A 13,991-nucleotide genomic window follows, 5' to 3' on the forward strand; every position below is an offset into this window, starting at 1 on the left:
AAGCAGAAAATGTCTGAGAAAGATAAATTTAAGACTAATAATTTAATTAACAACCTAGAAAACTTTTAAAGCTGGAGGTGTCTTGCTAGCTGATAACCTGATAGTTCAAACTTCACAGGGCTCAAAAAGTTCTAATTCTGGAGAGCAAAGGAAGAAGCCTAGTGAAGAACAATCTATCCTGATTTTATTTTTATTTATTTTATTTACTTATTTTTTTTAAGTAAACTCTATGCCCACCGTGAGGCTTGAACTTATGACCCTAAGATCAAGAATCACATGCCTTACCAACTGAGCCTGCCAGGCGCCCACAACCTACTCTGTACCCAGGAACAGGCTCTTGTTTGTTTGATAACTCCTGGGTTACCCAAGATGCTTTGTATTCCGGGAACTCCTCTTCCTTCCTAATCAGAGTCTTTCCCATGTTCAGCTGCTCTGGGACACATAGTACCGGCTAGATAGCCTTTGTCTTCAACCATTAAGGAGAAAATTCTCTACCTTCATCTTTCGCCTCCCAACAGTTGCTAAAAAATAAGTTAGAATACATCTCATTCTAATACCTAGCAAACTAACACCTAGCTATCTTTCTCTATAAGCACATAGTTTCAGTGGGGTTTGGTGGTTAGAGTGTGCTCTAAACATACGTGCCAAAGATATATATGTTCACATCCTGTTCCTGTCAGTTTCTAGTGGGGTGATCTTAGGGAAGTTACTTGTATCTCTTAACCTCAATTTCCTTATCTTTAAAATGAGAACTAAAATACTGACTTGCAGGATTACTGTAAGAATTAGAGCTGGGTTGCCAGGGGGAGGGGGGAGGGAGAAGGTGGTTGGGTTATGGACATTGGGGATAGAATGTGCTATGGTGAGTGCTGTGAAGTGTGTAAGCCTGACGATTCACAGACCTGTTCCCCTGGGGCTAATACTACATTATATGTTCATAAAAAAAAAAAAAAAGGAATTAGAGCTGATATGTACAGTAAAGTCATTTAAAAATGATGAGCATAATGATCGCAGCCAACATTTGCTGGGTACTTACTACATGCTGGGCATTATTCTAAGCAGTTTATATGAAATACTTCATATAATCCTCATGACAGTCTTATAAACAGTATCATTATCCCCATTTCATAGATGAGAAAACTGGTTCACAGAAAAGATACATAACTTGCTTACAGCCATATAATGGCAGATCTAGCATCTGAACCCAAGCAGTCTGTCACTAGAAGCAACGTCCTTTACTACATTCTATAGCCTCAAATGCCGGCCACTGCTTCCGTTTCTGCTTGGACTGAACTCAAGTTTAAATGAAAGAGATTCTACAAAAAGAAACAACACGAGCCTAGAAGTAATGCCTGAATAAGGGTGAAGCTAGAACCTTGGGTACCCTTAAGGATGTTCTCTGTGAAAAAGAGAAACTCTGAGCAGGTCGCTTGCTAAAACAAGATATTTGAAGCTTTGGGTAGAAACTTCCATTACCTTGAGTGACTCATATTCCAGTTCTGCACCTCTAATTTGTGGTCTTTCTTCTTCCTAGGGAAAGTGTAGAGTTAAAAACTTTACAAGTAAGTGGTTATATTTCAATTGTCACTTTAAAAAAAAAGATTTTACTTATTAATTTATTTAACAGAGAGAGAGAGAGAGATCACAAGTAGGCAGAGAGGCAGGCAGAGGGAGGGGGGAAAGCAGGATCCCCGCTGAGCTGGGAGCCCAAGGTGGGGCTTGATCCCAGGACCCTGAGGTAATGACCTGAGCCAACGGCAGAGGCTTAACCCACTGAGCCACCCAGGCCCCTCTAACTGTCGCATTTTCACTCAGAATATTTCTTTGCTCTGCAGAAAATGGTGAGGAGAATTTAGCCCTGGCAACACGAATCAAACGCTGCATGGATAAAGTACTTGTGGGCTGAGCTGCAGAACAAGCCCCGCCCAGAGCTGAGTCTGCAGGTGGCCTTGGGGTGGGGCTTCTCGCACCTTGGCTTTGCTGCGCAGCACCTGCTCCTCCTTGCGGTCCAGCTCATCCTGCATCACCTGCTTCTCCTGCTCCAGCTCTGTGACCCTCTTTTGAAGCTTGAGGAACAGTGACATATCCAGAGGCACCTTCTTCTCACTTGGCTCCTAAACCCCAGAAATCAGAAGATGGTCAAGCCAATGCGGAAATAATAACCCGTGCAATAGAAAGACAGGCTAGCTTACGGAAAAAATATACATGGCCAAAGAATGACATGTCCACACAGCTAATGAGCAGAGGTATGCAAATTAAACAGTGAGGTGCTACTTTTCCCCTGTCAGATTGGCAAAGACTGGAAAGATCAATAGTGCCATGTGTAAGTAACAGCATCTTAGATAATACGTGTGGAAGCATAAGTAGACCTTTTAAAAGGGCAAGTTAGCAGTATTTATTAAAATTTAAAAGTGTATACCCTTTAACCTAACAATATACATTTAAGAACTATCCTATAAAAATTCTTATATAAGTACACAAGAATGTATGGGAAAAGATGTTCATTGCAGCATTTTTTATAATTGTAAAAAACTGGAAAAAACCCACATGTCGGTCAATAGAAGAGTGCTAAAACTAGAGTGTAATCAAACTAAAATATTTTATAGCTGTTAAAAATGGAAATAGATATATATGAGTAGATAAATATGTCCTAGATAAAATTATTAAGTGGAATACACAAGTTGCTAGCCACTATTTATATTATGATCTTATTTTTGTTAAAAAATCAAATGCATGTGACTTAAAAAATTTTTTTTTAAAGACCTTATTTATTATTTGACATAGAGAGAGCACAAGCAGGGGGAGCAGCAGGCAGAGGGAGACAGAGAAGCAGACTTCCCACTGAGCAGGGAGCCCAACTTGGGGCTCGATCCCAGCACCCTGGGATCATGACCTGAGCCAAAGGCAGTGACTTAACCAACTGAGCCACTCAAATGTCCCTGCACATGACATCTAAATATACCTAGAACATGGCATACAGAAATCTAGAAGGCCATCGGTGGTTATCTTGGGGAATGGGAGGTACTATGGGAAAGTTTCATTTTCTCCTTTATGCATTCTATATCTGAATTGTTTACAATGAGCAAGGACTACTTTTCTATTCAGGAAAAATGATTTTTGAAACGGTGAAGTGCCAGCATAAATATATTGATATCACACAGAGGAAACTGGAAAACTAAAACATTAATAAATGTTAATAAAGTGAAAGATAACCTAGGCGCATCTGAGAATTATGTCGTTTGCTTCTAGAACAGAATCACAGTGAGAGCTACTAGTGTAAATAAAGATAGACTAATTAAAGCCGAACAAATGGAGAGAGTAACCACCATCATGGAAGTTCTGAGACTGCCAAAATTGTTCTACCTTGTTTTCTCCGCGTTTGAACTTTTATAAGGTAAGAAGAGAAAGAATTGTGTCATTAGATTTAATGGAGATGATAAAGAGTCTCTTTGCCTCTTTTTGTTACAAAGAGAGAGAACAGTAACAATAACTTAATTAGATGGACAAAGTACAATTCTTTTTTTTTAACGTTACTTATTTTTCAGAGAAATAGAGAGAGCGCGAGAGTACAAGCAGGGGGACCCGCAGGCAGAGGGAGAAGCAGGTTCACCACTGAGCAAGGAGCTGGATGCAGGACTCTATCCCAGGACGCTGGGATCATGACCTGAGCCGAAGGCAGCCGCTTAACCAACTGAGCCACCCAGGCGTCCCTCAAATTGTCAATTTTTAAAAAGACTTTTTTCAGATACAAAAGCAAAATAAACTTTTTTTTTCCTTTTTAAGAGAGGGGAGGAGGAACAGCAGAGTGGGAGGGAGAGAGGGAATCTTAAGCAGGCTCCATGCACAATGTGGAGCCTAATGTGGGACCTGATCTCACAACTCTGATATAATGACCTGAGCTGAAATCAAGAGTTGGACACTTAACCAATCACCCAGGCAGCCCCCCAAATAAAATTTTATAGAAAGTTTAGGAAATAAGTACAAAGAAGAAAAATAAAGCCATAATCACATCTCCAGAGAAAACCTATAATTTTTGTCAAGTCTTTTTTCTATAGATTTAAGTAATTGGAATATTTTCATTATAATTTTGTATTGTCTTTTAAATTTGGCATTGTACCACCAATGTTTTCCAAATTTATGATGTATTTAAAACCATAATCTTTAATAGCTATACTAACATGCGTACCATCATTTGCTTAGCTATTACCTATCTTACGATGGACACTGAAGTTGTTTCTAATTTTTTGCTATTGAAATATACTAAAATAAATATCCTAGTGATAAATACCTAAATATTAATATTTTTAAGTCTGCTAAAGTAGTTTACACTTCCATGAAGCAACCACCACCTTGCCTACAACAATGACTGTTACAAATTTTTTTAAATGGCTTAATTGATAGACTAAAGTATATTTAATTATAGTTTTAATTTACATTTCTTTGCCCTTTATTGAGGTTGAATTCTTTTTTATATTTATTAGCTATCTTTAGGGATTTTTAAAAAGATTTTTATTTATATTTATATATATATAAATATATATAAATATTTATAAATAAATATTTATTTATTTATAAAGATTTTATTTATTTAAAAAAAAGATTATTTTTATTTATTTAAAAGATTTAAATTTATTTAAATTTAAGATTTAAAAAGATATTTATTTATTTGACAGAGAGCGAGAGAGGGAACACAAGCAGGGGGAGTGGGAAAGGGTGAACAAGGCTTCCTGCTGAGCATCAAGCCAGATGCAGGGCTCAATCCCAGAACTCTGGGATCATGACCTGAGCTGAAGGCAGAAGCTTAAGGACTTAGCCACCCAGGAGCCAACCTATCTTTTGTGAATTCTTAGGAGTGCCAAATTAAATGTTACTCTAGTTTTAAGAAAACATCGAAGAAGAATCAGTTAAACTAAGAAGTGGGGCATTTATCTGTAGGATATCAGGTCATTTACTCACAGACTAGTTAGACCTTGACTTTTTCTAACTATCCAGTCCTATAATGTTCAAGAATAAGAAAAAGTTTAGATATATGATCTTCTACATAAAGTCTGTCCTGACTACTGTACGGTAACTAATATGACATTTAAAAAAAAAAAAAAGTCTGTTCTGAGAACAGACATAATACCCTGCCTAAACATGAAATTACTGTAGATTTTCATTCCTATAAAAACTCATTTCTATACATCCCACAAATACTTGTATTTTAGCTTATTTACAATGCAAACACTCCATTCATGTGTTTTTAATGTTTGTTCATCCATTAATGATGAATAGGTCCCTGAAAATTTTAATTACTTTATCTTTATTTACACTGTAATGTAAGACTTCACCTCCTAAGTTCCTTCATTGTACTTAAGATATCATCATTTGGGAATCATCACTATCAATCTTGAATGGGCATTTTTGTTTAAAAGGAATCTTCTCATTTAAATGGATTAGGGTAGGGCGCCTGCATGGCTCAGTCGCTTAAATGTACGACTCTTGATTTTGGCTTAGATCATGAGATCTCAGGGTCGTGAGATTGAGCTGGGGTGTTAAGCTCCATGGTGTGGAGCCAGCTTATGATTCTTTCTCTCTCTCCCTCTTCCCCCCACCCTGCCCAGACTGGTGCTCACTCATTCTCTCTCCAAAAAAAAAAAAAAAAAAAAAAATTTTTTAATTTAAAAATGGGATGGGATAACTTTTTAGATATTAGCAAATACTGCATAAAGAATTAGTTGACTACTAGATAAAAACAAAATTCTACAGAGATGGAAGAATAAAAAAATAATATCTGACAACTGCAAAATTGCTTAGACATAAGGACCGGTAACAATTTAAGAGTACTCTGCATGGTGTCCATTCTTATCTGTGATGATGTATCTAGTCAGAGAGATAGCATTGGTCTTCTCCGTACCACATGAGCAAGAAGGAAGATAGGGCCATCTGGCTCAGAGAAGTTTCTGGGGTTTTACTTTCCTTTCCTTCCTTAGAAGGAACTTTACGGGGCACCTGGGTGGGTCAGTGGGTTAAACCTCTGCCTTTAGCCCAGGTCATGATCTGAGGGTTCTGGGATCAAGCCCCACATCGGGCTCTCTGCTTAGCAGGGAGCCTGATTTCCCCCCTAACCCCCCCCCCCCAACTGTCTGCCTCTCTGCCTACTTGTGATCTCTCTGTCAAATAAATTAATTAAATCTTTAAAAAAAAAAAAAAGAAGAAGAAGAAAAGAAGAAGAGACTTTATCATCCAGTCTTTTTCTAAGAGAGTGAAGCTTTGAAACTGACCTAAAAAATCCTGATCTCTCATCTGAGGAAAATCTAGAAGACAAGAGAATGTATTCACAAAATTACCAGCATAGGTTTGCAATCTTTCTAGAATTTCTGTTAACAACAGCTGAGAAGGTGGTAACCCTTTCCCTGGCTTTCATGGGTGTGAGAAAGCTCAGGGGCAGAAGCAGAGCTGGGATATTGAGCTGATGGCTACTAAGAAAGGTGCATGACAGAGCAGAGAGAAGCAAAGCTTCCAAAAGAATGCGACCCTGGACCCTGCGGTGCCCTGGGCATGGGAGGGCTGCACAGCAGGTGGAGCTGGCAGGTGACTTCTCCAGAGGGAAACAGCCATGTAGGTGCCAGTCTGACTTGTGAACAACAAATCACAGGTTTGGCAAAGCTAGAAAGACATCAGTTCTTTTTTATATTCAATTTTGCTATCATTACATGTCTGAGGTTGGAATTCTATGTTCCAAAACAGTCTGGAAAAACTCCTATTTTAAATTTAAAAAAAAGAAATCAACTCATAACCAAGAGGAAGCCCATTATTTTCCTGGCACCAGATTCTGAAGGAGCTACTTGGGAATACTACACAAAGTAGGAGGTGCTCCTTCACTTTGTTTGGGGCAATCTGTAAACCTGGCTGTTGCAGAAGCACTTGCAGGGAGAAACACAAACCTGGAAGTCAAAAGTGCAAGTTCACAGCTATAGTCTTAGTCTGATACTCCTCTCCCACCCAACTTCCCTTCTGATAATTTCTCTTTTTCTATTACCAGTTTTACAGATTTTTATCTTTCTGGTCCTGACCACACCCAATCAAAATTATAGGACAATCTCTGGAAACCTGTTTATTAGAACAAAAACATGGATTTATTGGACACTTACTATGTATCAAACACTGTTATACATACTTTATAGGAATTATCTCGATCTTCAAAACACCACTCTGAAGTCTGATAATCATAGCCTCTCACTTCACAGACAAGAAAACTGAGGCAGAGAGTGACTGAGGCTCAGGCTATGGACTCAGTTCCCAGGAGGAGAGTTATTATAGTCTGTGCAGTGGTCAAGACAACCCTTCTAACCAGAGCCGGCCACATTTCAGATACACGCACTTAGTCACAAGGAGGAAAACAACTAGTTCAGTAAAAAGCCTTTCCCATTCCTGAGAGACTTCAAGGTGTCTTCCAGGTGTCTGCTGATGGTTGGTGCATGTGAAGGACAATACACAACACTCCAGACCTGCCTGCGACCTCTAGAGCACAGTTCACCCTTCATTATTCAAAACAGATGAGCAATATACTGAATCCCACTCTAAACTAACTCTCTCTTTTTTTTTTTAAAGTAGTGTCTACGCCCAGAGTGGGGCCCATCATGGGGCTTGAACCACAATCTCGAGATCAGACCTGAGCAGAGATCAAGTGTTGGATGCTTAACCAAATAAGCCACCCAGGTGCCCCTAAACTACCTCTTTTTTTTTTTTTTTAAACTACCTCTTAATTTGAGAAAAAGTCAGCAGAAATACGGGTGAGAATTAGAAACAAAAAGGTTAACTCTCCCCTCAAATCTAAGAATTTGGACAAATTTGAAAAGAGTAGAGACACTGACAAATACACTTACTAGTAAAAATTAGGTAAAGCACAGAAGAGTTTTTGATGTTAAAAATGTAATGTCCTCAATCAAACCTATCAATAAGTCTCTTTGTCCTGATTTTAATACAAAATAACCCGCAGAGGACACAGCCTTGCTGTCACGGCTTTCCGGGCCCTAGCAGGAGCTGCTCAAGCTGTGTTACCCGGGCACCGACGGTGTGTAGACATACTTCCCTCGGACGGCTGGGAGTGAGTATCCCAAGAAGACCCACTGGACGCAATCCTTAAACTGTCAGATCCACTGGAGGCTCTACATACACTAGAGGTTGTAATTCTGAAACCTTCAAAGTCTAACTTTGTGGTGGTCTCCGAAGATGGTTACCAGGGATTGCTCTCAACGCAAATGTCTTTTCTCCTATCAAGAAATGAGGTCTACTCCCTTTCTGCAAAGTCTGGGCTGGCCTGGTAATTTGTTATGACCTAGAACATGGGAGAACTGACACAGAGCTGGTTCTGGGCCTGGCCCCACAAGACCTGGCATTTTTTGCTCTTACACTGTCTGAGCACATTCACCATGCCACTGAACAGAGAAGTTGCTTGCAGAGGACCAAGGTCCTCTTCCTTGGGCTGGGATGCAGTGGGGTGCATCCCATGTGCAGCAGGAGAACCTCCCAGTCAGAATTCAGAGTGTGAACATGAATAAATTGCTGTGGTTTGAAACCACTGAAGTTTTGGATGGTTTGTTACACAGCAGTGAATGACTGGCACCACTCTATCCCGCTCTACAGTGACCATCCTGCTCCATCAGTGGTCTGCAAGCTAACGTTAGCTACAGAGAGAAACGGACTGGAGAACCACAGTGTAAAATGACCAGATGCAAAGAAGCAGACAGAGCGTGAGGCTTCAAACAGCCTCGGTTAGAATACTGGCTCAGCTACTTACACGCTGTGACCTTGGATAAGTTAACTTAGGGTTCTTGTATGTATGATTCCAACTATATGATACTTTTCCTAAAAATGAACAGAACAAGATAGCAGAAACTCTTCATTCCTGAGTAAAACTAAGACAAGAAAGGAAAGAATCATTCAGTTTTCTTCGGCTGTTCTGCCAGAAGCAGTCTATTTCTGACTTGGCCATTTTCTCAGAATATGATATAAAAATAGAAGAGTAGTGCCTGAATTACGCGTTAGTGAAACTAATAGCATGTTTGAAAAGAAGATCTGAGAATTAGTTTGGGAACAATCCAACTTAAAGTCACTGTACTCTTGGAGTTACAGTAATGTGCTATTTTGGTTTCATACCACATAACACAAACACTAAGGCAGATTTATGAGGTATTTTCTTACATTTTTGTGGACAAAAATTACATTGGTAAAAACTGTGATCAAATGGAGGCAGCAGTCCTGCCAAACTCTTGGGCATTGGTTATTTATAATATTCAAGGACAAAAGACTTATTATTAAAATAATCTGCCTCAGTCTGAAATTCATAACAGGCTGTGTTTTTTTTGTAATGGGGTATGTTAAAACTACAAAAGTGAAAATCTGGTTCTCAGAATTACATTAAAAATTAAAATGTCTATTGATCAAAAAACATCAATAATAAGTATGTATGTACATATAAGAAAATATAAGTAATAATTAATAATTAAGCACCCATTGATCACTTACAAAATATAAAGAGTTTGAAACAACTGGTTACATTTATAGGCAAATAAGCTCTGTTTTGCAGTAGAAATGTTCTCTGTGAACAACATGGTCACATCCTATTTGTAGTGACAGGTATTTAAAATGTACCTCTGTCCTCAATGGCATATCTTCCGTTTCTGCAATTTCAGAGCTAAAGGTGTATTCGGACTCATTGCTGCTATGGGTGGAGTCTGTTCTCTTGTGTCCAGGCTTGGGCACATTCTGCAAGGCAGATAAACCACGTACAGTTAACATAATATAATTAAACCAGTTATAGTAAAATAGCACTCACTTCAACTTGGTTCTTACCCCCACTCACTGACTTGCTGTTCTCATGCCCAGTGTGTTCCGTGTTGTCCTTAACAAACCCTCACAAAAGGATCACTTTCTGAGCTCTTCAGAGAGAAAGATGCACCAGCAGGGCACGACAAGAAAAGTCACAAAACCAAATGCTCAAACAAAAATCATCTATGATTATTAGCAGAGTCCCCTCTGAGTTGTTTTGTTTTTAAATTTCATTTATTTATTTGAGAGAGAGGAGACACATGAGCAGGATTAGGGGCAGAGGGAGAGGGGGAAGCAGACTCCTTGCTGAGCAGAGAGCCTGACACAGGGCTCAATCCCAGGACCCTGAGATCATGACCTGAACCAAAGTCAGATGCTTAACCCACTGAGCCACCCAGGAGCCCCTGCTTTGGATTTCTTAAGTTGTGAGTGGCCAGTCACACTGGGTGAAGTGTAGGTATAATGCCTCAGCAATCAAACATTGACTTCAGTGTTGTAATTAAATAAAACAGTAAAAAGTTCATGAAATATTTTAATGATAGCATCATCATTTTTATTCCATTATATTTGAGCACAAATGGAAAAAAGGAGAGGGGTTCTACATAGGTGACTATAATTTCTGTCACTTTTGTGTATGAAGTTGAATCTCAGGATTCGGCCGTGGGAAGGATGAGCCATGGAGGAGAGGTAAGAAAGCTGCTCCAGGATCCCTCTGACATCCTGGGGTTATTAATTCAGGAGTCCAGGTGACATTTCTATGACATGTGGTACCTATGAGATTAGTGTTTGGAATGCTTATGGAAAACAGAGAAGTTAAACAATTGCAGTCTGCCCTCTCTGTAGGAGAGGGGGTTAGAGAATGACTTAAGAGAGAAGCAATAAAAAGGCTGGATTTTGTGCCCCTCACTCCTAGGGTCCCCTGCAGAAGAGGTGGAAAGTTTCAGTGACCTGCATCTCACAGGGTTACTGGCTCTGGGAGCTTCAGAAGGACCTCTGGAAGCTTTTCTGACCTGTCCAATTTCCTTTACTCTTCCCCCCAGCCACAGGAAGTGCCAGAGTCCCAAAGAGCTTCTCTGCCTTTTTCTCTCCCCTGTCCAGCTTACAGAGCGAAGCGATCCATATGACCAAAGGAAAGCCAGCATCCAGAGCCAGATGAAAGCCTGCCACCCCAACGTGTACTCCAGTGCATATGGAAGACCCAAGAACCCCAGAACTTCTGAAACTACCTAGAAGCTAGGGTACACACTAAAAGGGACAGTCACCCCACATAAAGTCAAAGGCACTTGGATTTACTGTGTACGTACACAAACAACTTCACACAAATTTCCTAGCCAACAGTTGTATGGGAAGGTGAATATTAATAAATTAGATGTATCATTAAGAAAAACAGATAGGTCCTCAGAAATACCTGAACAAAGGTTTTTTAATAAGCTTATTAAAGATGAGTGAGACCTCTATTTTCCCTCAGGTGTGTCACTAAACAACAAATACCTTAAGGTATGAATAGAGGCAACACTGTATATTTGCTATTTAATGTAACTTCTGGATACAAGGCAGTGGTTAAATGCTCTGGGTCTGAAGTAAGAGGGAGCTGGGTAGGAATTCCAGGTCTGCCATTTATGTGCCTTTTGCCCAGCTTCTCCAGGCCTCACTTCCATCATCAGGAAAAGGTGAATAATAGTATTATCTGCCTAATAGGGTTTATGTGAAGATTAAATAGGGCAGTGCAAGTAAAGAGTTAGCATACTGCTTGGCATATAACAAAGATTCAACTCATGTGAACGGATGTTCCATCACTGTTAGGACCCTGCAATAAGGTGACAACTCCCCTATGCCTGGCCTTGTTCCCCATGCTTTTAACCCATATGCTGTTCAATTACAAGGACAAACATCCTACTTGATCATCAAGTGCTCCTTCAAGATCTGTATCTCGTACGTCCTCGAATACAGGTCCTTTACCTCTTTGGTTAGGTTTATTCCCAGGTATCTTATGGTTCTTGGTGCTAGAGTAAATGGAATCGATTCTCTAATTTCCCTTTCTGTATTTTCATTGTTAGTGTATAAGAAAGCCACTGATTTCTGTACATTGACTTTGTATCCTGCCACGTTACTGAATTGCTGTATGAGTTCTAGTAGTTTGGGGGTGGAGTCTTTGGGGTTTTCCATATAAAGAATCACGTCATCTGCGAAGAGAGAGAGTTTGACTTCTTCCTTGCCAATTTGGATACCTTTTATTTCTCTTTGTTGTCTGATTGCCGTTGCTAGACTTCTAATACTATGTTGAACAAGAGTGGTGAGAGTGGGCATCCTTGTCGTGTTCCTGATCTCAACGGGAAGGCTGCAAGCTTTTTCCCATTGAGGATGATATTTGCTGTGGGTCTTTCATAGATAGATTTTATGAAGTTCAGGAATGTTCCCTCCATCCCTATACTTTGAAGCGTTTTCATCAGGAATGGATGCTGGATTTTGTCAAATGCTTTTTCTGCATCAATTGAGAGGACCATGTGGTTCTTCTCTCTTCTCTTATTGATGTGTTCTATCACATTGATTGATTTGCGAATGTTGAACCAACCTTGCAACCCAGGGATGAATCCCACCTGGTCATGGTGGATAATCTTTTTAATGTGCTGCTGGATCCTGTTTGCTAGGATCTTGTTGATCTTTGCATCCATATTCATCAGTGATATTGGTCTGAAATTCTCCTTTTTGGTAGGGTCTTTGCCTGCTTTGGGGATCAGGGTAATGCTGGCTTCATAAAAAGAGTCTGGAAGTTTTCCTTCTGCTTCAATTTTTTGGAACAGCTTCAGGAGAATTGGTGTTATTTCTTCTTTGAAAGTTTGGTAGAATTCCCCAGGGAATCCGTCAGGTCCTGGGCTCTTGTTTTTTGGGAGGTTTTTGACCACTGCTTCAATCTCGTTACTAGATCTCGTACGTCCTCTTTTAATCTGTCATGTCTCCAACAATTCCTTCTTTTCTTAAATCTGTTTTACTCCATCTGTCAAGGTTAATGACCCCATTATTGACACGCTGGACTCCCTCCTTACTGGGGATGAATCGTGCAACACTTCACAAGCCTGTGTTCCATTGCCTCATTGTTCTTTCAGTGTCTGCTTGAATCTCCTTGGCCCTGGATTTAGTCTTCTTCCTTGCCTCTACTCTACAACTGAATGTTCCTGGAGGAAAATCCTACAGCACTTCCTGGTATCAGGACCAACAAATCTAGACCCTGGTAATCGGCAGTGTGAACTTCGGCCCCTGTGTTATTACACATATCCCCAGAGGTTCTGTGGCAGTCCATCAGTTCCCTTCCCCAAAGTCTCCTGCCATCCATTTGAGTACTCTGTTTACCACTAAGGCTTCCTAATCACTGTGGCCGTGAGCGCTCCATCTACAGAACAGCATCAAGGAAATATGAGCCAAGTACCCATCTGTCAGTTGTGAAGTTTCTACCTACACATTAAAATAAGATATTGCTATTATTTAATTAATCCTAAATTATAAAGTCCATTTTTTAATTCTCTGCAATTCTTGGCAAACATCTTCTTCAAAGACTGCAACCTTGGCTGCGTCCGGAGCTGGGAAAGGAGACGTACTGAAGAGCTGAGTAGGAAGCAAGCAGACTCTGATCTTCCTTCCTCTGCTATTTTCCTTTTCCCTCCCTCTGCCCATTTTGTCAACCAAGGGGAATGACAGTGAGTCACAGGCACACCAGGGAGAGGATTATACGCTGAGAAATCAGCAATCAAGCCACTGAGCTGCACCTGGAACTTGATTACATCTTTTTTCCACAATATTGCTGGGAACAGAATGGATAGCAGGCAGAGACTTGCCCAGTGGGAAAGAACAGCCCTGCTAAGTTGCTGGAGGATGGCCATTACCGCTGGAGGGTCTTTGCTAGACAGGGCTACCTCTCTAAGGAGGAGACCCATTAACCTCACAGATATTTCCCGGAATGTGCTCAGAAAGTGATGACTACATGGCACATGCTTCTCTCATTTTATTTTCTGAGGTTCCCAAGGAATACAGTTTTGTTTTGTTTTTTTTTTTAACCAGGCATGCAGTATTAAAGAATCCAGGAAATTCCGTAGGAAAAACAATCTCTTTGTTTCAACTAGTGATTCCTACATTTATATGATCCTGATCATTTCTTTTCCCAATGCCACTTCTTAATATCCCAA

At 40.1% G+C, this 13,991-nt stretch overlaps 1 protein-coding gene across 7 annotated transcripts in view; it reads right to left on the bottom strand.

The window, feature by feature from the left end:
• Positions 1–13,991, bottom strand: part of MYO5A (myosin VA) — a 191,385-nt gene that overhangs the window by 38,402 nt on the left and 138,992 nt on the right. For all 7 annotated transcript variants that reach the window (XM_046008078.1, XM_046008077.1, XM_046008074.1 and 4 more), the window contains exons 25-27: positions 9,637–9,750; positions 1,971–2,114; positions 1,477–1,530 (exon numbers count right to left, since the gene is read on the bottom strand). In XM_046008078.1, coding sequence (XP_045864034.1) covers positions 1,477–1,530; positions 1,971–2,114; positions 9,637–9,750 — 312 coding nt within the window. The remainder of the gene's footprint in view (positions 1–1,476; positions 1,531–1,970; positions 2,115–9,636; positions 9,751–13,991) is intronic.

The sequence above is a fragment of the Meles meles genome, chromosome 6 (genome assembly GCF_922984935.1).
Source record: "Meles meles chromosome 6, mMelMel3.1 paternal haplotype, whole genome shotgun sequence".
NCBI lineage: Eukaryota > Metazoa > Chordata > Mammalia > Carnivora > Mustelidae > Meles > Meles meles.